We start from the raw sequence: 24982 nt of genomic DNA on the forward strand, positions 1-24982 counted from the left end.
TGTAACTTACAAGTAATAATGAAGAGAGATACATGATCATTTTGCTGTGTCATCGTGATACAATCCATCTAAGACTTGGAGATTTGAACTGTTTCAGGAATCAGGAGGAAGGTCAGAATGTTCTTGTTGATGAATTATTGCAAGTAATGTGGCCCTGAGGTTAGCTAGTTAACTAGCCAGTCACCCTTTCTGATGTAGTTAGTTAGCTATAGCTTTACACACCATTTTCTCACATTTGAGTTTATTTAGCTAGGTTACCCAACTAGCTAGGTAGATGCTCCATAACTTGGATGAAACATTCAACCTCAACGTCAGGTAACTTGGTCAGTTAGTCTTCTATAGACAGATTGTTTAGCCACTATAATGTGAAAGTTTACCTGACTGTATTTACTAATTGGCTAAACATTAATCCATTTGATGTTTTACAGCATGCTAGATAGCACTGAGTTACTAAGCATGGTGTGCAGTTTTCTTTTCCCTTCAAACATAGCATTCTGGCAGCTGTAATAAAAAGTTCCACTTTTGTCTCTTCTGTCCATATCTTTTCCACTGTACTCAGGGCCGCCGCTCTGCATACGCAGACAACGCAGCCAGCGTTAGGCCTCAACCATTTTGCAGTTGCAGGGAGCCAAATTGACTGAGAATGAAATGTGTTGAAATTATGACATTATTAAATTTAAAACCCAATGTGAATTATTTATGATACGCTCATCTTTTTTGTCTTTAAACATTGCATGGGGCACCTACTCTACTACTTAAAAGCGGCACGTTATTATTTTTGTGCATAATATAATGCCCCCACCCCTATTGCCTGAAATGGCACGGCTCGGTTTGCTCTGTTGGTTGTTGCCAGATGTGACATTTTCCAGTCAAATAAATAATCAAAAAATGCATGGAGGCGCTAAATCTTGCGCATGTTTAACCATTTTTAAAGTGTATGTGGCCATTCTATACAAAAACTTGTCCAGTGCAATATTTGTGTAAGTTAAAAACTTAAAATAAAATAAACAAATAGGATGAAAAATCGTAACTTATCTGGCAACCTTAGTCCTAACTAAAGTAGCAACGCTACTTGAGTTTGGCAGGAGACAAGTTCACCGCGCGAAGTTGCTACTAAATGGTAATTCAACTATGAAGCGACGGTTTGAGTCTGGAGCTGAGAAGAAGAAAAAGAAGCAGAAAGATGAGGCCCATGCATCCCTTTCTGGTGAGTAACTTCGATGATAAAGGTTTAAATAGTTTTGATTACTTCATGTTCAGGGGTGTTGCCTGAGCTAGTTACGTTGGCTTTGCTGATTTGGTAGCTTTAAACGCTTAACTAGAAACTAATCTGGGTATTGCAAGGCACGTGGCACGTTTGCAAATAGTAGTAGTGTAGTTTGAAGATTTTTAGTGACTTTAATAAAAAATTAATAAACAGAGTAGCCTACCTATTGACTAATGCCGTCAGTGCACTATCCAAATGGTCTGTATGACAGCAGGATCAGACAGCTCTATAGATTTTGACAGGCTGATATAAATACACCACGAATATAAACGATAATTTCATAACCTTTAAGGCTGGCTTGTGTAAATGACGTGTCCACTGCTTAAAATAGACATGCATCATTTCATTTATTATTTATACATTATAAATAGTACTCTTGTGCTGTTCTTCACTGTTATTGGCCTTACTTATAACGTTGTAAATATTCACAGTTACATGTGTAATTTTAATAAATAGTAAAATTTTGCGTAAACCTTTTGTGTTTGTGTGTGTTTTTTTTTTTTTTTTTGGGGGGGGGGGGGCCTCCCTGACCAGTTATGCTTAGGGCCTCCAAAACCTTAGCAGCGGCCCTGACTGTACTGTTTAAGGATAGCAATGTTTTCCATATGTTTCTGTAGGTATTTTTCTGTTTCTGTTACTTGGATCCTTTCACACCTCTTTCAGGATAGCCTGCTGTGCAATCAGAGTAATCTTCTCATTCAGCACTAAGTGCTGTGCTGGAGAGGCAATGTCCCATTGTGATAGTCTTTGGCTACATTCACATTACAAGCCACATTGCTCAAATCTGATTTTTATGCTCAGATAGGATTTGACCATCTTGACGGTTCACATGTAAGTGACCTGTATCTGTGTGTAATGTGAACAAATCTGTCCCTGAAATGCCTCACATGTGCACATTGATACATGTATAAACGTTGCCTTTTTCACAAACAACAAAAAACATGGTAACTTTATAAAAAACTGGTAGCTTTATACAGGGAAATAGATGCATTAGCAGCTCATATGTGGAGCATTTTTTTGCTTGAGTGGAGAGCAAACAGTTGGTCTGAAGTACATGCTCGGGTCAAGGAGGAGAAAAAAGGCCAGGCAGTTTACTTTTGCTGTTTTTGCATCTATAGCTGCACAGCTGCACCAAGAGATGTGTGGGTATGAGAGAGAAGCACGTAGTGCATGCATAAAAGCAAAAAGACATATGAATACTGATTTGACTGTTGACATTTATGTCGCAAGTACATGTATAGGATACGTATCCTGTAGGACCACATATGAAAGTGACTCTAATCTAATTTGAAAAAAAAACTGGATTGGCATGTTTATACAGCCATGAAAAAAATCTGATCTGAGGCACATTGAGCAAAAAAAATATTTAAGTTGACTTGGTAATGTGAACGTAGCCTTTGTTACAACACAGTCCTAGGGGAATGTAATCATTTTCCATTTTGTGCTAGCATACAGTTGAAATAACAATCTTGACTTAAGACTACATTTTATTAATAATCAAAGCGGAAATAAAAGGGATCATGTTTAATAGCAAACATTATCACAATATTCAAATATTGTCAGATTTTCCCACTACTATGTTGTACACTCATTCTGCCCCAGAAAAAGAAAACGCACTAAAACAGAAGTATGATAGAAGTACTTTCTTTCAATATATATTTTAATTATACATTTTTCATTTGAAAGGCCAACAATTTCGGATCATCAAGTTCTTGACACATATCCAGTTAATAATAATGTTTATGACCTTTAGACCTTTACTGGTACAAAACAAAACAACAACAACAACAAAAAAAACATGGGTACAAAAAAGACTTTTACTTAAAGGCACTCTGTTGTACCTCAATATAAGGTACAGCCCCAGCGACAAACGTTGTATGCTTTTAAGTACAAATCTTAGTTTTCCTTCATTTTTAAGTTTTATTTAATAATTCAAAATTGATTTAAGGTTATGACATTACTGTGGCGTCTGTGTGTGTGTGTGTGTGTGTATGTGTGTGTGTGTGTGCCAGCTTGTAGTGTGCCTGTGGGGGCGGGTCATGGTAATCCGGGGCCAGCGGGGCATTATGGGGGTATGTTTTGGGTGGGTTAAGGGGACCTACCATCTCTGTGCTGGATAGCTGGGTTGGTGGCCTCAGGGCTGTTTGTTCTGTGTTGGCAGTTGGGTTTCGCTCTCTTAGTCTTGATAAAGGCTGTAAGTGAGTATTTGCAATGAGTCTCACGAGTCCTCCTTTCTTTTCCACGTCACACTACGTTATTTTAAATGAGCCTTGAATTAATATCCAAATTTCAACACTTACAGATGCCTATGAAAGAATGTTAAAAAAAGATTGATTAAGGGTATTTCAATAAACTTTGATTAAACGTTACTTTTAGGTGGAATTAATGTTCTTAGCAGGTTTAACTATATTTATTAACTATTATTTTTTTTTATTTGATTTTTATTAGTTTTTATTTTACCATCCAGTCTGTGATTGCTGTACCTCTTGTTTGTATTTTTATAATGTGTATCTCTAATTGTTATTGTTTGTTTGTGTGTATGTGTGTGTATTGTCGTTTTTGATGCAACAATAAAAACGCAGTAAAATGACCCGCCTGACCAGTAGGGGCTGCAGAAAAGCGAGTGTGGTGCCCGTGTTATTCCAGACACAGAGCATCACTGAAAGAGCGGTAAAGTACCTCCCCGTACCAGCTTCTTTACACACACCACGGTCCGTCCCGCGAGCGCCCGCTGCTCTGTGAGCCGCTGCTGAGGGTAATGGGTTGTGGAGGTCGGGGGAAACTTTACCTCTCCGGTTATTTACTGTGGCCAGAGAGTTCCGCGAGTTTAGGATAAATAAGAGCGAGTCTGGACTTTTCTCCGGAGAGCGGCGGCGGAGAGCAGCGGAGAGCGGGTAAAACGGTAAGCTGAACTCACCATTTCACCACTGTCATTACCTCTGCACACTATCTTTTCACTGGATACATATTTTTGAGAGCTTAAGTAAACCGTATTGCAGCGTCGACACGCAGCGTTTAAAGGACGTTAAAAGTTCTCCTTCGTCCAGCTGAGCCTTTTGTTTCTCCGTAGTCTCTCCGTTCCCATGGTGAAGCGTTTAGCCCACAGGGAAGAAGGAGACAGATAGGGTAACTAACGGCCGCTGGGGACACGGACCGAGTCAAACAAATATAACTGCTCAGGGACACTAAAGCAGCAGTGTAAAACTACCACACTTTGAGTTTCGTTTCGTTGTTATCTCTCTCCCATGAGGCTGAAGTTGGTTTCTTATTGGAATTTTCAATACCACCTTAAATGGTGCCTGAGTAACTTAATAGTCTGGCGCCCGGGACTCCAGCATGTAACGCTGTACTTTTAAGGTGGTTCTGAGAATTCCAAGAAGAATTTGAGGGGTTTTACAGACTTGAAGAGCATATTCTAATCAGCTACACAGGTAAAAAAAAATTTTTGGCTTACAAAACTTGAAAAAAGATCGTAGGTCTTGTTACAAAACCCGTGCTAAAAAAGCCAGCTCAAGACTTGCTGGTAGGCTGTTTCAGATGGTCTTTAAAAGGTCATTGTAGGGTTGGGCAATATTGTAAAACAAAATCTTGATATCCTTTCAAAATATATTTCCTTTACATTTCAACGTTCTTATGAAGTTTTTTTTTAACGAACAGTAAGCACTAGGGGTGGGCGATATGGCCCTAAAATAATATCACAACATTCTATGGTATTTTCGCGATAACAATACTCTTGGCGATATGACAAAACACTGAAAAAAAAGGAAAAAATAACTGCAACAAAATGAAAAATAAATTGTATTATTACATATGATACACCCCTACCTGAGATATAAAAGACAAATGCAAGAATATCAGATTTGTAACAGAAGTCAATGATCCAGAAATGTCATAATGGCACTCCAAATATCTCCATATAACCATGACTGAAGTAAAATGTAAAAATTAAAAAAAGTAGAATGATACTGGACAAATATAATATATATCTATCTATATATAGATATATAGATAGTATAGTAGATATATAATGGAAAATGAGAACAGTGTGAATTATTCTTTTGCTAAAAACAATATAAATAAACGCAAATAAATTGTACCCTGATGTCATATTTAGGTGTGGGTGATATGGCACTGTATTTCAGGGTATAATATCATTCACAATATTTAAAAATGTTGGCAATATTTATGCATACAATACGATATGGCACACCTTTAATAAGCAGTCCACTTCAATTTTTTTTATATGCAAACAATGTGCTTGTATTTCAGTTAAGGAAAAGTGTATCAAAATCACTGCCACTTAAAAGTTGTTTACAGGTTTCTGACAGAAGCACAAGTCTTCTGAGACTCCCTCTTTAAAGATGTACAGTCTTGATTATCCTATTCTTAAAGTCAATTTCAGTCAAGGTGTTTGTAACCTAGTCATCCAGAAAAAATATGCTCTGTTTACTATTGGTTTACAAGCTTGGTCTTGCTGGTCATTCTAGTCAACTAACTTGGTCATTTTGGTCAAACAAAGGTCAAAAATATTCCCCTAAATAGTAGTCCTGTTTGGCTTATTAAAGAGCAAATAATTGTTAATGGTTATGCAGAATTTTCTTTTAACAGAAAGTATTGGGTATGTGTTCATTGTCATCCAGTATGGTCATCCAGTATGGTCATCCAGTAAAAATGCAGCTAGTCATCCAATAAAAATATACCCTATGCTGTTAGGCTAGCTCATTAACTAGCTCTTGGTCAACATAGGGTATGTTTTTTTCTAGATGACCCCTGGTCTTGAGATGGATTTTTTAGCAGGAAGTGTGTATGTATTTGTTGACCTATGTGTTGCTTACCCATGTTAAAAAGGGCATAATTAACAAAAATTAACCATTGGCCATACTGGGAGTAAAATAATCAGAACTGATATATCAACCTTTAACAACATAATGGATGCATCCTAATGTTAAACCATTAGACTTTAAACAGTTTAAAAATGGGCTAAAACAATAATTCCGTATGAATTGGCACAGCTAAACTGCCATAGACTGAATAGACATACATCTGGGATGCTATCATGCTTACAAAACATACATTATGAAAACACAACTGCATAGGCCGAAGAGTAAAAGTTTTAGACTTTTTACACACTATACCAGATTGTACTATTTAAAATTTTCCATCCTTTTCGATATCTGCCCTTTAATATGAAATACAATCACATTGTTTCTACACACAGCAGATACCCATCAATTGTCAACCAATGTGGACCCATGTCTCACAGCTCTAATAGGGAACATGCAGGGACTGCCATATGGTTGTTTTTCCATATTTATTTCACTTACTATGCTGTTTGTGCTTTACAGATCCAGCTGGATCTGCAGTATGTGGTGGGATGGATGAAGAAGAGCAGAACCGCTATGTGGCTCAGCTAAAAGAGGAGTTTGACAGCTGTGATACTACAGGCACCGGTTATCTTGACAAAGAGGAACTCACAGCACTGTGCCACAAACTGAGTCTGGATGCCCATCTTCCACTACTGCTGGACACACTCCTTGGACCCCAGCATTATGCAAGAGTAAGATATTATTCTTTTGTGCATTAGTACTATTTTAATAGATGAAATGACAGTTTTGTGGAAATGTACTTGGTATAGTACTTTATAAATATGTTAAATGTTGTGATCACAGGTGAATTTTGAAGAGTTCAAGGAGGGATTTGTAGCTGTGTTGTCAAGGTCATTGGACTTTTCTACATCTGAAGAGGAGAGCAGCTACCTTGAGCCAGGTAAAGTCAGCAGTTTTAAGCGCTGCTGTCCCATTGAAGCTCCATGTTTTGTGTGTGGAGTATAGCTCCATAGCATCAACTACTATTATAAATATGGAAGGCACTTCCTACCTGAAACTAAAGTTAATCTAGTGTGAATGGTGGACAGTCGTCACATATTTCTTGTGGGGTTTTCATGTTTTTTGCATGACATAAAGCCAATTGTTTTGAAAAAGAAAACTACACTAGACAAACTGCATAGCTGCACTTAATGTAATTTTGAGGTCTGTAGAGATGTCATAAATATATGGTAAAAAAACTGTAAGACATTACTCAAATAAATAAATAGATAAATAAATAAATAGATAGTTGTATCATACAAATATTATATTGAATACTATGCACTATGCCAAGAAATGTTAAAAGACAAAAAGTAAAATCTGCTTGGGTATGTGAGTAAAACTACATGATATTGACAAAGTGTGTGTGGAGGTGTACAAGGAAAACATACGTATTTAATTGGTATTGACCCTGTAAAGGTATACAATATGAATATTGTATTTAAGTGGTATCATAGTACATTTTACTGGGATAAACAGCATGCTTTTCTGAGCATATATTGGATAATATAATTCACATTATTTCTTTACAAATAGCATACTTTATCCTGTTTATTTTAATGTCATAAAATCAATGTTTCAATAAAACATGTTTTGTAAGTAAAAAGCAATTTTAGACAGCAGTTTATACATACTTGCAGGATTACTGCATTGTATTGTATTAAGACAAAATGTCAAATATTGATGCAATGTAATATCTATTTGACCAATCCTGCTATATTGCAGTTATTTTGCTACGGTACATACTGCAACATGACATTGCATTTTATAACTTCTGATTGTTGTCAATTAAGGATCTAGCTGCTTGGTAAATGGCTTATTTGGGTATTGTTGCCATCTTAATCATTGGTATTTTGAAGGCTGATACTATGGTATTAAATGATAGTGTATTATGCACTCTTGTAATCAAATCAGTTTAGCATTTTACAAGTAGATGCATCTCTGTCGCTTCTGTATTTTATAGAATCATTTACTGTAATTACTCTTTTGGGAAGCAGCAAGCAGAGGGAGTATTCCCCACTATGTGACTGTAATGAGTAGTCTGAGTGGAGTTTTGCTTTGATTTGGTTTGGGAATACAGATGTCACGATTTAGATTAATTTGCACTCAGGAAATGAGTAGCCATTTGAAAACTAACTGATACAGCAGTTTAGATGTAGGACTACCTAGATCAAATTTTCTGATTTTTACTTGCTGTTGTCTCAAGTCTTGATAAAAAGACCTGTAATAGAACACAGATGGTAAACCAGTGATGAAAGGTTTTGAGATGTTTCCCTCAGGGTTTCATTTCCTTTTAGTTGCAGGTTCTATCCTATAAGCTGCAACAGGTTCAAGAAAAGGAGGTTATTTGAGTGGTGAATGCATCTACACTGATTGAAAAAAGTTGTAGCATTTCTCTTTTTAGTTTATTTTAATTGCTATTGTTGTTTCTGCTTCTAGCAGTGCCAGAAGAGGTGAAGCCAAAGTTTGTGAAGGGAACCAAGCGCTATGGCCGCAGATCTCGGCCTGATAAAACGAGTTCTGTGCTGACAGCGGACTTAGAGGACTCTCCTCCATTCGGGGCGGACCAGGATGAAGCCCCATCTACAGGTGTGAGAAGGGCGAAGCTTAGGCGGTCCACCTCACTTGAAAGTGTAGAGGTAAGGATCAGACAAAAGATGTCACACTCAAATCTGTTCAGATAATTAAGGTAGTCCCATTGTAAAAGCAGCACCATGGCTGACGTGGGAGCTTCTTAAAAATGTTTTTTTTTTACATATTAAAGACGTTTGGGTGAAGAAAGCAGACATCATTTCATGGAGACTAGATTTTTTTTATCTAATAAGTCTCGCAAATAGATCAGATTCTTCTCATCAATCACCCACAGTTTTATTTTTTTAATACTGGACTCTTGAAATGTTCAACTTACAGGTAATATATTATTGCATTTTGTGGTTGTTTTGGTTTTAGTTTAATGTAATAATAAAACATTGAACTATGTTCAAAGTCCTTGAGCACCAGCACACATGCTGATGTGTGCTATCAGCATGTGTACCTGCATTAGGAAAATGGGTGCTCAATTTAGAGCTGTTCAAATAATGGTCAGCGCTATAATTAGCAAGTGATTAGATCTGATTTGTGTATCTACCTGGATTGCTGTGGTAAAGAGTGTTTGACATCACTAACTAACCTTGCTACTTATCTTGGACTTGAGCAGCTAGAATGATCAGACTGAGAAGCATCTATACAAATCAAGTTATAATCACATTTTAAACCACCTTCAAATGTAGCTTGGACCTGATTTGCAATAATCAGACTTGAAGTGGTTTCTCGCTGTCCAGACTATCAAAAACCAATGTGAACACAATCTAGATATGCCAGAAATCAAATTTGGGCTGGCAATCTGAATATACCCATACAGCTCTGTGTGTTTCTGAGTGGGTTTCTAAACGTATTCAGGCAGGTTTTGTTGGCCAGTGCTCAGTGTTTCTCTTGGTACTGTTTATACTTGCATAGCGCGGTTAGTGCACTGAGTACCTGAGCCACCGACTGACTCCAGCTCTAACAGAGCAATGAGCCCAGCTGCTCTCTACTCAGGAAGTGCGGCAGCTCGGAATGTGCGAGCGGCTGCCTTTTCTGCACCCCCACCTCCACCAGCCCTAGTGTTCCTTTTGGCTGGTGATCAAAGGGTGGTCCAATTCACTTTTTCTTTCTTTTTGTGTAGTTTTGAGTGGTAGTAATTTACTGTGGCTCACATCTGTGTAGAGAAACATTGTTTGAAGAAACCTGTGGCGCTCCCTGTGGGCCTGTGTTTGTATTTCTGGAATTATTTAGTTTAGTCACCCTTCATTGTGCGGAGAAAAGCTGTTAATGGAAACTTGTTCTGCACTCTGAGCCCAAGGGCCTGTGTTTTTCTTTTGGAATTACGTTGTGTAGTCACCCTTGACTGTGCTGAGAAATGGCTATGGGTGAAAACCTATAAGGACCTAATGAATTGGTCTTGATATCTTTTGTTCCGGGCTTGCTAGCTTTTTTTTTTCTCACTTTCAAATGAGCCATCAAATTGCTTTGACACTAAAGCAGAAAGGGTCATGTTTGCAGTTGCCACTGCTAATCTTTTACTGTATCAGTCTTTGTTTGAAACCCATCCATGTCAATGTCTGAGGGGGAAGGGAAGCATACCACTGGTAAATGCATTGTCCTAGGTGTTAAGAGACATTCCTAACCCATCAGTGGTTGGTGGGCTTCTTCTTCTCTTGTGGAAAAAAGGTCAGGGCTAGAGAGATCTTTATCAGACCCCCTGCTATGCGTTTAGGCAGAGAGAAGTCAATCACATTACAGTCAGTGCTGAGTTTATGTTGGCAGACAACACATTTGCCTGGTGTTTATAAAAGCCTTTGCCAGGCTCTATTTGAGCCAGTATGTGTTTTAGTGCCTCTATGGCTGTGTGTCAGCTGCAATGATTTTGCTGGATGTGTTTAGCTGGGATTACTGGTCTTAGTTGGTTTGGGTGGAGACATAGGCGAAAGCTTGTGCATGTCTTTAAGCGGAGCAGAAGTGGCCTGCAATACTCTGGGCAGTGCGCGACCAAGCAAGAGCAGGGTTTGGCTGTAATTGGGTCTACTTCTTCTTCTCTCGTTTTAGAAACACATAGTTGCATACCAGATTTTCTCCCTCACTCTCTCAGTCGCTCGCTCTTCACTCTGAAATATTCAGGGCTTTTATGTAACCCAGCCGGCACGCACTTTCCTATGGCTTGAAGAGATTACATGGGTTTTAAGCCATTTTTTGCTCTGTATGACACAGCAAATCTTTTCAACCTATATATTACTCTACAGGAACCAGAGCTATAAGCCCTTTTTTAAATAGTTGAAATGTCCAGCAGTTAAACCATTATGTAAAGAGCTTTAAGCCTATGCTGATTCCTTCTTTTGATTCCCACAGGGCCTGAAATTGAGTGTGAATTGGTTAGGCTGTGTTATTTAATGGTCAGAGAAACATGCAAAAAAGGCAAAGCAGTAGACTAAATTGCTGTGGGGGGGAAGGGGTCATTTCTGCTGCTGCTCTGATCACAGATTTCATATCCTCCTGGAATGTGCATGGAAGCAGCAGCCCTTGTTATGTAAATAATTGATCCGGCACTGTTAAATCTTTTACATCGACCTTTGCAGCATTTAACGTAGCATTGCATAACATTTGCCATTACAACAATGACGTAATGTGTTACGTTATTACAGATTTTAATTCTGCATGACAGGATATCTGTTACCCTGCCCCACATACCGGTAATACATATAATTGGTTGTGCATAGCATCTTGCTTTATGTCAAATAAGACATGTTTCATATATTTACATTATGTATCGCAGGTTTCATAGTCTCTCCTTTCTTTAAAAAAAAATCAAATACTGTTGTAAATGAGGTCACCATACATTGTGTCCATATTTCTTTATGTGGAATTTTTTGGGATTTAGAGCACATTTCTGAGTATAATCTCTTCTCAAATCACAGAGAAATGGAGAGTTAGAAAGAGGGTGATGCAGAAGTCAGAGTGTAAAAGAGAAAGGGAGGAGAGACAGAGGAATGAGTAACAGAGTGTGTGTGGACAAACAGACAAAGCGCTCTGTCCTCTGCTGAAAAGCTGTTTGTGGGCAGTTATGTAATTTTGGTCAATATCTAAAGCTGATGAAAATTGATTGTGGCTTCTCCCATTTTCAGCAGCCTGTGTTTAATCACTTGTTGCTGGAGGCCAAACTGTGACCAATGCTTAGCACGGATGATTTGATCAGTGCGCATGGTTCAGAATATCTCCTTCAGCTTCTTTTTTTTTACACAATGACTAAATAATAATATGCTCATTCAGAATTTATTATTTGGCCTTTTTGTTAGAATGCAATTTTGTGGTCAGTTGAGTAAAATTCCCAAAACATATGCTGTTTAATGCTATTTATGTCATGTATTATTCTGAGATACAGTACCATGTCCCTCATTTGATAGAATTTGCAGCACTAAAATGTTATGCAGCCTAATATATTTAACTTTCCTTATGCTTTCTATCTGTAATGATAGCTGGTTTCTAAGGATGGGCAACATGACACTATTTAGTTGTATCCTGATAGATTTTGTCGTTCTAATTTACATTTCTAAGCATATCGAAAAGATCCCATAAATGCTTAAAGAAAAATGACCCGTGCTGTTTATCCTGTTTAATTAAAATTTAGTTCGTTTAATATTTAGTTTAGTTTAGTTTAATTTAGTTAAAAGCAGTGCAGTACATTTTTTGGGAAAAATGAAATTAAGTTTTTAAATTTCATTACTAGATGTTTTAAATTAGCCGTTACAGACCATGTGGTCAATTTTGTTAGCTAGCTGTTTTGTGTACAATGTCAGGTGACAATTATCCTTTTCTTGTGGAATATAAAAAATACTACAAACAGGCTTAACAAGAGCAGCGAAAGTGGCTTAAATACGCCTCTTTTGTTGATACAACAATACCTTAATGATTTACCTAACAATACCACACAGGAAAATAAATATTACAGATATGTTACACCAACACAAGAAAGCTAGTCATTAAAGTTTTGCTTTATGTAACTTTGAGAGGTCATTTAAACAAAACTGGAAAGTAGATACATTAAAACTGGTTAGCTCAGTGATGCACCACATAGTGTTAAAAATAAAGTTTGTCAGCAGAGCTGTTAAGTAATTTTTGGCCAACACAAGGGATGGTTTCTTATGTAAGCTATAAAGAGTCATTAGAGCTGAAGGCACACTCAGGAACTCATAAGCCCCTTAGTGTGAGACTGCAGGGCCCTTTTGCTGCAGAGAAGTGCCACCTCGTTCTAGAGCCTGAAGCCACAGTCTGCCAGTTGTTCCTGCTCATTGTAGCTCAAGTAATTTTGGCAGCTTGGAATTCCTTATGGTCATTGTTTAGTCTGCCATCACTGCTGTAGTACTTCATGTCACTGCATGCTTATTCGTCTATGAACATCGACAAATGCTTACACAGATTTATTTATAACTCACAAAGGCTACACAACAACTTAATGCTTAATGTTGTGCTGTGGCACCAAAAAACAACTTAGTTGACAAAGCAGAGAATTTCTGTTATTCTCTGTGCAAGTTCTCAACTGTCAGATGTATCTCTTTCAGAGTCTGAAATCTGATGAAGACACGGGAAGCAACAAGGATTCAATTCAACACTCTTTTGAGGCACAAGGTAATTGATACATCTTGGGCTATTTCAGATAATGGGGAATTAAAAAGATGTTGCTAAATTTCTTGAGATAAACAGATAATTCATAGTGGATTTACATGCAACAGTGTACAGAAATTCTGTGGCTTCTCTTCAGTGGCAGAAATATGCAAATGATAAATGGTTGTGTATACAGTATAAATGTAGCCATTGTATTTGCTATAAAAAACAGTAAACATCGATACGCCTACAAATATAATGCTGAGTATAGTAAAAAAAAAAAAAAAAAAAAAAGTGTATTTTTGGGGTTGTATGTATGGCATCCCACCCAATTTACTTGATTAAAACTTTGAAAACAACAATAATAATAATTAAGTGCCATTTAACAGCAACAAACAAACCTGTGATTAATAGGTGTACAGTATACACACAATTATAACATAAACTGATTCTTTCTTTTGTATAAACAGTATGCCATCTGCATATTTTTTTTTCTTTGTTTTCCTTTTGATATCTTTTTAATCTGGCAATTGTTCTTTACATTGTATCAGATTACAATATTTTTCAAGCATAAACAGACCAATGGAAATGCTTCAAAATGACTCCAAAAATCCCTCTTATGTAAAGTTGCAATAATGTTGTTTTAATGATCGTGATGATATGCTATAAGCAGTATGTTCATGTGTTTGGCAGTAACTGTTCTAGCTGTATGTCTAATGTTTACATTATTTTTTTAAAAATGTGATTACATGTGTGAAGCACTAAAAACCCATGAGGGAACTCACATAAGCCATGCAAATATGCAGGTCAGTTAAAACGCTGGAAGCCAGACAGCTTAGGAAGTCCTACACAAACCACCGGCCCATGCCAGGAAGTGACGGATGGGCAGGTGAAGGCGGTGTGGGAGGAGCTAGGGGTTGGTTCTGGAGGATCACTGGACAGGCAGGAGTTATCGCTGGTCTGTGACCACATCGGCCTCAAGAATCTGCAGTCTGAGGTACAGTAACATATGTTTAAGTTCCAAACTAGCACATCATACTGGCTCATTGTCAGTATGGTGGATAGCCTTGTGCATTTTTTTTATCACAACACAGAGGTTTCCTTTGCTCTAAATTTCACATAGAACCTTAATCCTTACAGTGAATTTCCCCATAAACCACATCCCAAGTTGGAGGGGACTTCCAGCTCATTTTTGTGGGAAAAGAACCTAAGTGATGCTAAGCTCCAACCAATAATTTTACACTTTTGAGCGGACTTAGTTGATGTGAAGGCCTCAGCCAACATCTCCCGCAAATCATGCAAAATATCTGAAGGCCACTGCATTCTTTCTTCTGCTGTACTGCTCTACACATGACTTCTATTAAAAATATGCTGTTCAAGAGTTCAGAATGCTGTTTTGTCTACAGTAACAAAAGAATAAAGTCAGATGTAAAACTAATACTGCATATAGCAGGACAGATTACTGTGCAGATTTCTGATTTATGGCACTTCTCCGTACCTACACTACTCAAGTTAACTTAGCTTTGCTGTTTTGCTTTTCTATTAGGCGACTGGCACCTTGTTGTGGTTACAAAAGGGACAAGTTGAAACTATGAGCATGTCACATTAAAGGGCTTTGTTGTCATAGTGACATAAAAATTGTGGCTGCAAGGTTTGTTTTCAAACAGTGATACAAGAGTATATTTGCTGTGGATAGAACAATTTTTAAGCATTTTTTTTAGCATTTTAGCTTTTCTTTAGCATTTTTGTTAAACTAAATTATATTATAGAATACTGACTAAAATAATTTGTACAAACAATCATTAACAGCAGCACAGGTAGAAAGAAAGGATTATTAACTGTTGATTACTGTTTAAGTCTTCTTTGCAGCCAAGTTAAAAGCCACTTAAAGGTTTTCTACCAGAAACTGCAACATTAGAGGAGGTTTACCATAATTATTTGTATTTATTTTATAAATGTAGCATAAAATGTGACATGTAAACCCGAGGGCTTAGACTGTGGTAGTGGAAAACAAATAAGGTATCAGGCACCAAAAAAGTGAATAGAGTCATGTGGAGTAGTGTAGGTACAATGCATTTGAAAGGCACAGCAATTTTAAACAGCAATAAATCTAACCACTAGTGCAGTTTATTTTACTTAGTTAAGTTTACTGTGATACTGTTTGTAGGCAAGGCTTTCATAACAAATTTAATGTCTCTCCACAAAGGAGTTGGATGCTCTCTTCAAAAAACTGGACAAAGACCAGGATGGGAAGGTGAGCCTTACGGAGTTCCAGAAAGGTCTGTTCAGACATGGAGACTTACCTGAACCCACTGCTGCCTCCACCCCCCTCCGGGCCAGCACACAGCGAACTTTCTCACAGGTGAGCAAACCCAGTGACAATGTAACAAACATCAGACAGACTTTTATTTGTATTTGTTCAACCTAGCAGTGAACTCAGTAGCTTTCACTTCATGTCATGAGCTATGTGTTAGATAGTTCTTTATAATATACAAATTAGCTAGAATGCAGAGGCTGTTCTTTATTTTTAGACAGGCAGAACGCACAGGCAGCTAACTACCTACCTGTCCGCCAAAAGGCCTATTTGAACAGCTCAAATTTCAGGCCAAATAGCTGAGGTCAGCACATGCTGGAAGCAATTAAGCTAACTGGAAGGTGGAGCTTGCTCTGTTTTCCAGCCCTCTGAAAATAACGAGGAATGAGTTTCTCCAACTAAAGTAATGTGGAACATTGATGAAATGTACTGTGCTTCAGGGCTCTTATCTGGATTGAGCTTGATAACGTGGGGATTAAAAGACAACATTGAGTCTTTTGGAGATAGCACTCTAGACTGCCATGAGGTGATTCTCTAGCAACATTGAAAACTCTTATAGGGATGTTTTTATTTATTTTATTTCAGCTTTTCTCTACTCCCAAATGAAAGCATGTGTCATACCCCAAATCTCGGCTAATTTCTGGAATTAGAAACCGTGTATATGTCAGTAGAGCAGATTTTAGGTTCAAAGTACAGGCCGCACTCTCAGTGTTGATGTAATATGAATGTATTGCTTTGCTGCTGAAATTAGGCTAAGCCAGCTTAAAGGTTACAACACCAGAGGGCTTTGGATTATTAGTGCTCTGACTCTGAAATCATTTTATTCACCATTGACATTCCATGGCTTTATCCCGGCTCACATAGTCCAGTGTTGGACGGAGGCATGGGAGTGAAGAGTCAGAGCAGGTTTAGAGTTTGTATTACTGTTTCTATCCACTGGGCAGGATTGGTGAAATGGTACAGATTTAGTTTCTTTCGGTCATGTCACTCCCTGTGCTCTCTCAGGCTCTCGAGGAGCGAGTGGGCCGGTCTACCTCACCCTCACTACTTTCAGCTACGGTGGGCCAGAGGCTGCTGACCCGGCTGGATGACGGCTCAGGCTGCACCAGTCCCGAGAGAGTCGTTACTCTGTGGAATGATGAAGGAATCCGTAACAGCAGGGATATCCTACAGGTCAGTATGGATCATTTTTCACATATTAAGCAGAATCTGTGTATGAGTCAGCAGAGAGAAGAGAAAATAATGAATTTCCTGAAAGTGATTTTTTTTTTGTTCGTTATTTTTCCTTCTGTCTTGTGATTGGCTTTCATATTGGCTAAGCAATATTTTTACACAGATGTAAAATTATACTATACATTTCTAGTAGTTTTCACAGTAGGGCTGCACAGTATTTTATATTAGGATCATCATCGCAATGTTAAAATGTACAGTTGTCATATTACAAATTAAATTAAATGCTTTAGCTTAATAGATGATTGATGCAAATTGAAAATTTGCTCTGTTTCCATTTTCCAATATATCTACCAGGGACAGATTATATATTTTCTATATCATTTATATTGCTCACATCTTGGATACATGGATTGCAATATTAGTATTGTGACATTTAAAATATTCCTGACTTTTTATGGCTAGATAAATATGACTATATAATTCTCAAATTTCAGGATGTACATTCTTTTATTCTTTTTTCTCTTATCATAAATGTACATACATTTATTAAATGCTTCATCTTTATTTCTGCTTGTTGCAAAATTAAACGTTGCCTTATTCTCATTTTGTGTGGCATATTTACTGGAGGCAGATTATATCTGCCCAATATAACTTATTTTACTCTAATCTTGAATACACATAATACCAATTTTGACCCTCCAAATTTGACTGGCTCGTATTGAAAGTTAAGATTTTTTTGTATATAATTTTTTAAAGATTAAAACTGTATTTTTATTTTATAATGATACATTTTCGACAGTATATTTTTTAAGCATAGTAAAGATATCATCAGTGCTTAAAGATTGCAGACCTACTGTGTATGTCAATACAGAGAGTGTGACAAATCCTGTTAAATGATGGTGTGCAGCAGAAATAGAATGAAAATCGCTTTACTATGCATGAAATGGTATATAAGCAGCAGCAGAATAGCAGAGGCTGCCACTGCTGATGCATTTTGCCTACATTTCAAAACATGATAAATAGTGTGTTGTAAAGATGTCTTTAAATATTGTGATTGATAATCTTTTTTATTATTTTACCCCATCAGCTCTATCAGCATGTGATTATGTACACAAGGGGTGATGGTCATACTGTTCAGATCAATATATGCATTATGTCTTATCAACTGAAATTAAAAAATATATTGTGATATACATTTTGCTGATATTGTCCATCCCTTGTGATTATATACATTTGTTAATGCAAAGTACTGCTCCACACGAAAACAAGAACAATCCTTACTCTTAGTCAGTATAAGCAGCTGTGTTACTGTTAGCTTATCTCGCCAGAGCTAAAAAAAGTTGCTCATGTGCTTTTTGTCTTCTCTTGCTTTAAGCTGTGCCTGCAGCATGTATTTTTTTCTTAGATAAAAAGGGATCTCTATGATGTTTGTTGTGACTATCTGTAAGATATATTTGGACCAAGTTTAATTTATGTGGATGAGTTTCCATGCAAGGATTCTAATTTCTAGTGAGTGTGTAATGAAGGTAGTAACCTTGATATTGATTATTTTTCTTTAATCTAAAGTGTGTTACTTTAAATATTGTCATTCCTGAATAAGTGTTGCAGTGATGGTAATCTTGGTGAGCTCCAAGTCAGACAGATCATTTGGTCTATGCTGTTTGATCTGGAGATTTGACCAAATAATAATTAGAATTGTTTTCATGAGCCATGCGTCATTAATGCATTGTTTTCTGAATCTCCTTTGCAGACCCTGGACTTCTCTTTGGAAGAGCGTTTGAGCCTTGCAGAGCTCACTCTAGCCTTGGACAATGAGCTGCTGGTCAGCGGCAATGGAATCCATCAGGCTGCCCTTATCTCTTACAAGGATGAAATCCAGTTCCTACAGTAGGTTTTTGATACTGGACTTAGTCAGCAAAATAGCTTGTGTGCCGATGTACATTAATTTAATATGAGGTGTTAGTCTCCACCTAGTGGTGATGTGCTGCTTGTGTTTTTTGTCTTCTGCAGTGTAATGGAATGAATAGCAATGGCTGCTGTTTCATGCTTGTGTAAGAAAGAACAAATTTTTGGGTGAAATGGTTTTATATGTTTTTATTTTAGGGTTTTGGCAAACCAGGCCTGTCAGGAGAGGGATAAAGCTAAGGCTGATTTGGAAATGGCTGACCGTCGCAATCTACAGCTGGTCAGGGAGATTGATGACCGTCATGCAACCATAGAGTCACTTAATGAATCTAAAATCAAGTAAGCCCTTCATTCAAGTTAAGATTGAAACTTAATCATACATCTTGTATAAGATGGTTTTACACAGGTTATGAGAGTAAGATCAAACACATCCTGTTTTACTTGGCATGTAGGGATTTGGAACAGGATTTCAGGGATAAGCTGACTGCTCTAAGGAGTGAGACAGATCAGGAGAATGAAGTTTTGCTACAGCAGATGGAGAGAGAGAGAACCAAGCTGAGGGAAGAAGTGGAACACCTCAAGGCCCAAGAAGCCACTTTACAGGAAGAAGCCAACAATGCCATGAAGGTGACCACAACACACCATCACACCATGATATTATAGCCATATTTTTCTTGTGAATTTATCTACAATGTAGTAGCCTACAAATAGAGCTGGATGATATGGCCAAAGTTTATATCAGAATATATTCTTAATTTAGGTGGATATAATTCATTTGATGTGAACAACAAAAAAGCCACAGAAAACTGACAAGAATGACCACAACTGATCAATGGGGTATCTGGGTCAATGACAGACAAGATTTCAAAGATTTAATAATATTAAAAAATGTTGTGCATTAAGAATGTTGTGTTCACATACATTTATATTATATTTTTTGATTAAGTGATTTAATTTTTAATTTTTATTTAATAGTAGTGTTTTATATTTGTTTGTTAAAAAAATGTTTTTTTTTTTTATTAGGAAGACATATTGTAAACATCATCTTATTTTTGTAGAATGACTGTTACATTCTTAAATGCTTTCAAATTTACACTTGGATCAACAGAAAAATGACAGTTCATATTTTGTGAAAACTTAGTGAGTACTACATATGTAATTTTCTGCATTTTAAACCTTTTTCATTGAAAATAATGCAGCCAGACAGCCATCAAATCATTGACCCTGCTACAAACTTTTAAACATTTGTCACTGACAGAAATGTGTTTAAAAGTCAAATCACAATTATTAAATGAATATTTTTTATTGCAATATACACTTATACACTGAATTATTATCCAGCCTTACCTTCTAGCCCAGGGGTGTCCAAACTACGGCCCGCGGGCCATTTGTGGCCCGTTTCCTTTTTGGAGCGGCCCGCGAGGTATGTTAGAAATAGAATGAAAGTTGGCCCGCTGTTAAGCAGGTTTTTATAATGTGAGATTCAAAGTTTGAACGCTAGGTGGCAAAAACGGGGCAAAAGAGTCTAAAAGCAGAGAGGGTGCGCATTTCTAGTGCAGAAAATCGGGTCAAAGAGTCTAAAAGCAGAGAGGGTGCGCATTTCTAGCGCAGAAAAACAGGCCAAAGAGTCTAAAAGTTGCCGTAATTAAGGAGTTTAATATTAAGAGACATCATGAAATTAAACATCAATTTGAAAAATCTTAGTTTACACAACACTGTCAAAGATAAAGATAGTAAGCCAAGTAAAATTGTGTGTAAATCAAAATAATCAGGAAAAAAGTATTATTTAAAGTGGTATATTTCATTATTTGTTTATTACGGAGTGTGGCCCGTGACTTCAAATATATTTCTCCTTCTGGCCCCCAACAAAAAAACATCCCTGTTCTAGCCTGTTAGTAAAGACAAAAATATATTTTCTTATACCTTATAATCTCTACCAAAAGAGAGAACTGCAACTCCACAACAGGAGCTGGCATGACATGCTAACCAACTTAATCTCCACAAACCACAAATTCTCTTATAATATTTTCCTTGGGATGTCTTGCACTCCTCAGTTGTTTTATGGATAATGTTCTGGTTCCCTTGTGAACACACCTAAGAAGGCAGAGCAGTGGTGTATATTTCTGTCAGGAGTGTGGTGTCAGGTTAAGTAACCACTGATCTGTCGTTACAGGAGAACAGCCGTTTGGAAGAGGAGATATGTGCTCTTAAGGGGAAGCTTTTAGAATCAGAAAGCACCATCTCTAAACTAAAGAAAGATCTAGATCATGTGCTACAAGACAAGGTCAGGACATTTTGTGTGTGGTTCCTCACAAATGTTTGAATTTCCTTTGCTTTTTATTTTTTAATTATGGCTTGTGTTAGAACTGTGTTCTGTTTGGTTGACAGTATGGGGGCTTAGATCCAAGCAGCGCAGGACTGTTGAGCCAGGAGGAGCGTCTCTCAGGAATCATAAAGCAGTATGAACTTCAGTGCAGGGTAAGCATGCACCTGTGTGTGTGTGTGTGTGTGTGTGTGTGTGTGTGTGTGTGTGTGTGTGTGTGTGTGTGTGTGTGTGTGTGTGTGTGTGTGTGTGTGTGTGTGTGTGTGTGTGTGTGTGTGTGTGTGTGTGTGTGTGTGTGTGTGTGTGTGTGTGTGTGTGTGTGTGTAAATGACACTGGATTACTGTGGTAAAATATAATATAATATGTTTCAGTGCAATTGTAAAATGGTTGCATTTCTGTATAACCCAGAGTTCCAATATATATGCTTTCCTATTTATTTATTTTGGTAAATTAAATCAGACAACTCAAAAAAAGACAGAAGTATTGAGAATAAGCTTAGGGCATTAAAATAGTTTATCCTGTTTCAGTGGAGTAACTGCCCCTGCTTTCCAGGGAAGTAAAATTTGCTGGGTGAATTTGACAGCACTTGGCTACAAATCATTATTGAGGTCAGGATGTTGAATTAACCCACTACCTTATTGTCAACTCCATAACTCATCCACCACCAGCACAATCAGTCCAGAGAACACTGTTTTACTGCTTCACAACTCAATACTGGGGGAATAATGTCTCTAACCCATATCTGACATTAGGCATTGTGCCAATATGTTGACTTCCTGCAGAAAGTCCTATTATAATGGCAGTATATCTTTAGAGGGAGTATACAATATGTAACAATCTGTGTCAGCAATAGATGCAACTTAAAGTAGCTTATTGTCCTCAAATATTTCATTTGTGGCCGTGCTTTATTAAGGGAATATGTGAATATGTACTGATTCGCTTCATTATTTTTAAAAATGTCATTTTGTTGGAATCCACCATTGTTCCAAAATCAATTTTATAAATGTATCTGTCAACACACATTTCAGTGTAATTAAATAAGCATTTTGTGCATTTAAATTAAACATTTTAACTGTTCTCTGGGTTAGCATAGTGTTTCCAGGAATTTCAGAAAACAAACAAAAAAAATCCAATTTAAAGATTCTTATGAGCATATAGAGAAGATAAGACTTTTACATCAGTATTTATTGCTGCTTTGGTAATGCAGAATATGTAGGTAATATGATTCTGCTGTGCACATAGATCAGATTTTCTTTTTACTTATCTTTTCTTTTTAGTTATCTGTGAAATCACAATGATTACCTAGTGAAAAAAGTAGATTAAAGTATACTAAGTGTATATATGTATATATATATATATATATATATATATATATATATATATATATATATATATATATATATATATATATATATATATATATATATACAGTTATAGTATATATATATATGTGTGTGTGTGTGTGTGTGTGTGTGGCTACAAGTTAGTGCACTATAGCATAAAAATGCTTAGTATACTTTAATCATTTTTGCTCACTACTATATATATTTATCCTTATAAAGAATCTTATGTACACAGGTACAAAACAGTACAATGCAAAATCAAACATACACCTTTACAAATACAGTTACTGATGTAATACAGTTTTGTTCTTTAAAGTACAGAATTTATACTATCACATACTTTTATTTGCGTGCGTGTAGAGCATTCATATATCATTTATTATTTCCCTGCAGCGAACCATTATATAATCCCAAACACTGACTCTAACTGTGTAACTGTATCTCAAACACTGAGATTCAGTATAAAGAGAAATGTGTATAGAATCCCCCTGTGTTAAAACATATCTTGAACTGTTTAAACTGTAGCTTCATGAAGCTGCAGTACCCCATGATGTCCAGGAGATGGTAGATGTGTTCTACGGGTAAAATAACGTGTACTGGGATTCTACCAGTAGCTTTAGTTCTGTGGGCAGAAGTGCAGTTGATATAAATAAATTATCTGAATCAGTAGTTTCCAACCGTGGTCATGGAGGACTATAATCAGCCCTGCACATTATAGTGGTTTGCACTATTTCCTGAGGTGTCAAGTAACAAAGTACAACTACTTTGTGACCTTACTTAAGAAAAAAAATTGTTTATCTATACTATACTGGAGTAATTATTTTTCAGATGACTTTTCATTTCTAATCTTTACATTTTAAAAATAACCTTTTCCCTCATATTTCATTTAAGCCTCTTTTTTATTACAGCTTCTCATTGTACAAAAAAACAAAGAAAAAAGGTTGTGACATCAGGGAAATCAAGGGCAAGGAAAATAATGTGTTTTAAAGCAGGATAAACTGAACAATGCTACAGAAAAATGTGTATTTGCTAAAGGTGTATATACTGTAGATACTGGTGGTCCTAGGTAAAATCAATACTCTGGTGATTTGCTTCCTGGTGATCGTGTTAGTATGTGATGTCAGAGAGAGGTGCATTCTGGGTATCGTAGTCTGGAGGCTGGAGATTGCGGGTAGAGCTGAGTGCAGGAGAGACAGGTGTGCCTTTGATTAAAGTATACTAAGCATTATTATGCTATAGTGCACTAAAGTGTACTTGTAGCCACATTATTAATCAGTATATTTAAAGAGTGCTAAAATGGAACAACTTTAATTTATTATACTATAATTTAATTTTAAATTTTTACAAAAGTTTTACTTAAATTGTGCTAAGTGTACTTAACTGTACTAAAATGTAACTATTTTAAATATACTTACGTAACATTTAAACATACTACTTCATGTATGTAAACCCATATTTAAAACATACAGTAAAATTATAACACATTTAATGAGTATTACAACTGCGTCACTATTATACACTGAGTATATTAGAAATGTACTAAGAATTAATGTTAAATATATTTACATTACAGTACAAATATACAGTGCAAATATGCTTCTTGTTCCTGTATATTGTACGAAGCACACTTCTAGTACACTTTGTTGGGTATAAAAACAAACATTTGATGAAAGCATGATATTAATATATTTTAAGTAAGTACATAAATCTGTTTGTATATTTACAGCATACTTAGATATTTCTCAATATCTACAATAAAGCATATTTTTCCCCATCAGGATTGCTAATCTTTATCTAGTTATAGATAGTTTCACTAGCAGGTTGGTGATGACATACCAAAGTATGACTGGTTCTGTATTGTGTAACAGGAGTTGCAGGACAGGAATGACGAGTTAAGCTCTGAACTAGAAGTACTAAGGTGTCAAGGCTCAGGAAAAAGAAGCAGGCGATCTCGGGACAGCTTCTCCAATCACACCTGGTCCAGCCGCAGAGCTCTGACCACTGAGTCCGATTCAGGTAAATGTTATGGAAATTGAGTTTTCTAATAGTTGGATAGAACGCTATTGTACCAAATTGTATTGGACCAAATTGTTCTTTCCATCTGTTTACAGATGACCCAGAAATGAAAAGAGTCACATCTCCTCAGGTTAAGAAAAACTCTGAAAAGAATGGTAAGCTATGCTAAGACATGAGATTCATCATATCCAACAAGGGCTAGATAAATGTCTTACACAATTTTGTCTTTATTGTGTTGGCAGCCTTAGGTTCCTTGGAAAGTTTGGCTCCGACAGTGAGCATTGAGACAGAGCTAGCCATGGAGCAACTGAAGGATCAAGTTCAGGATCTGAAGATCCAGCTGGAGACCAAGGTACAAATACTGAAAGTAAAATACAGTTACCACAACAAACATACCTTGTTTATGATTATGCTAAAACACTATTGTGCATGTACAAAGACGTAGTTTATTGCAATTATCTCCAGCACTATATATCATCAAATTATAATAGGTTATTGTGACATACCTAGTAGTAAGGGGGTGAACGGTCAGCTGTGCACTTTTATTTTGTCTTTTTTTGAAGGTATTGAGTAGTGAGTATTTTGGTAGATAGTGAGTAAGA

At 36.7% G+C, this 24982-nt stretch overlaps 1 protein-coding gene across 5 annotated transcripts in view; it reads left to right on the forward strand.

Annotated features, from left to right (window-relative positions):
* Nucleotides 1–3902: 3902 nt before the first annotated feature.
* The window catches only part of ninl (ninein-like), a 32153-nt gene continuing 11073 nt past the window's right edge, over nucleotides 3903–24982 (forward strand). Inside the window, exons 1-16 of one of the 5 annotated variants that reach the window (XM_007240347.4) lie at nucleotides 3903–4169; nucleotides 6613–6824; nucleotides 6937–7033; nucleotides 8572–8771; nucleotides 13263–13329; nucleotides 14112–14302; nucleotides 15512–15667; nucleotides 16625–16792; nucleotides 18543–18679; nucleotides 18896–19036; nucleotides 19150–19324; nucleotides 20871–20981; nucleotides 21086–21175; nucleotides 24233–24380; nucleotides 24476–24535; nucleotides 24623–24732. In XM_007240347.4, the coding sequence (XP_007240409.3) occupies nucleotides 6642–6824; nucleotides 6937–7033; nucleotides 8572–8771; nucleotides 13263–13329; nucleotides 14112–14302; nucleotides 15512–15667; nucleotides 16625–16792; nucleotides 18543–18679; nucleotides 18896–19036; nucleotides 19150–19324; nucleotides 20871–20981; nucleotides 21086–21175; nucleotides 24233–24380; nucleotides 24476–24535; nucleotides 24623–24732 (2034 nt within the window). In that variant the 5' untranslated portion in view covers nucleotides 3903–4169; nucleotides 6613–6641. Of the gene's footprint in view, nucleotides 4170–4447; nucleotides 4699–6612; nucleotides 6825–6936; nucleotides 7034–8571; nucleotides 8772–13262; nucleotides 13330–14111; nucleotides 14303–15511; nucleotides 15668–15952; nucleotides 16146–16624; nucleotides 16793–18542; nucleotides 18680–18895; nucleotides 19037–19149; nucleotides 19325–20870; nucleotides 20982–21085; nucleotides 21176–24232; nucleotides 24381–24475; nucleotides 24536–24622; nucleotides 24733–24982 lie in introns of those variants that run through there. The other 4 variants (XM_015603363.3, XM_007240348.4, XM_022684823.2 and 1 more) reach the window with 4 other exon arrangements.

This window comes from Astyanax mexicanus, chromosome 7 (assembly GCF_023375975.1).
Source record: "Astyanax mexicanus isolate ESR-SI-001 chromosome 7, AstMex3_surface, whole genome shotgun sequence".
In the NCBI taxonomy this organism is placed as follows: domain Eukaryota; kingdom Metazoa; phylum Chordata; class Actinopteri; order Characiformes; family Acestrorhamphidae; genus Astyanax; species Astyanax mexicanus.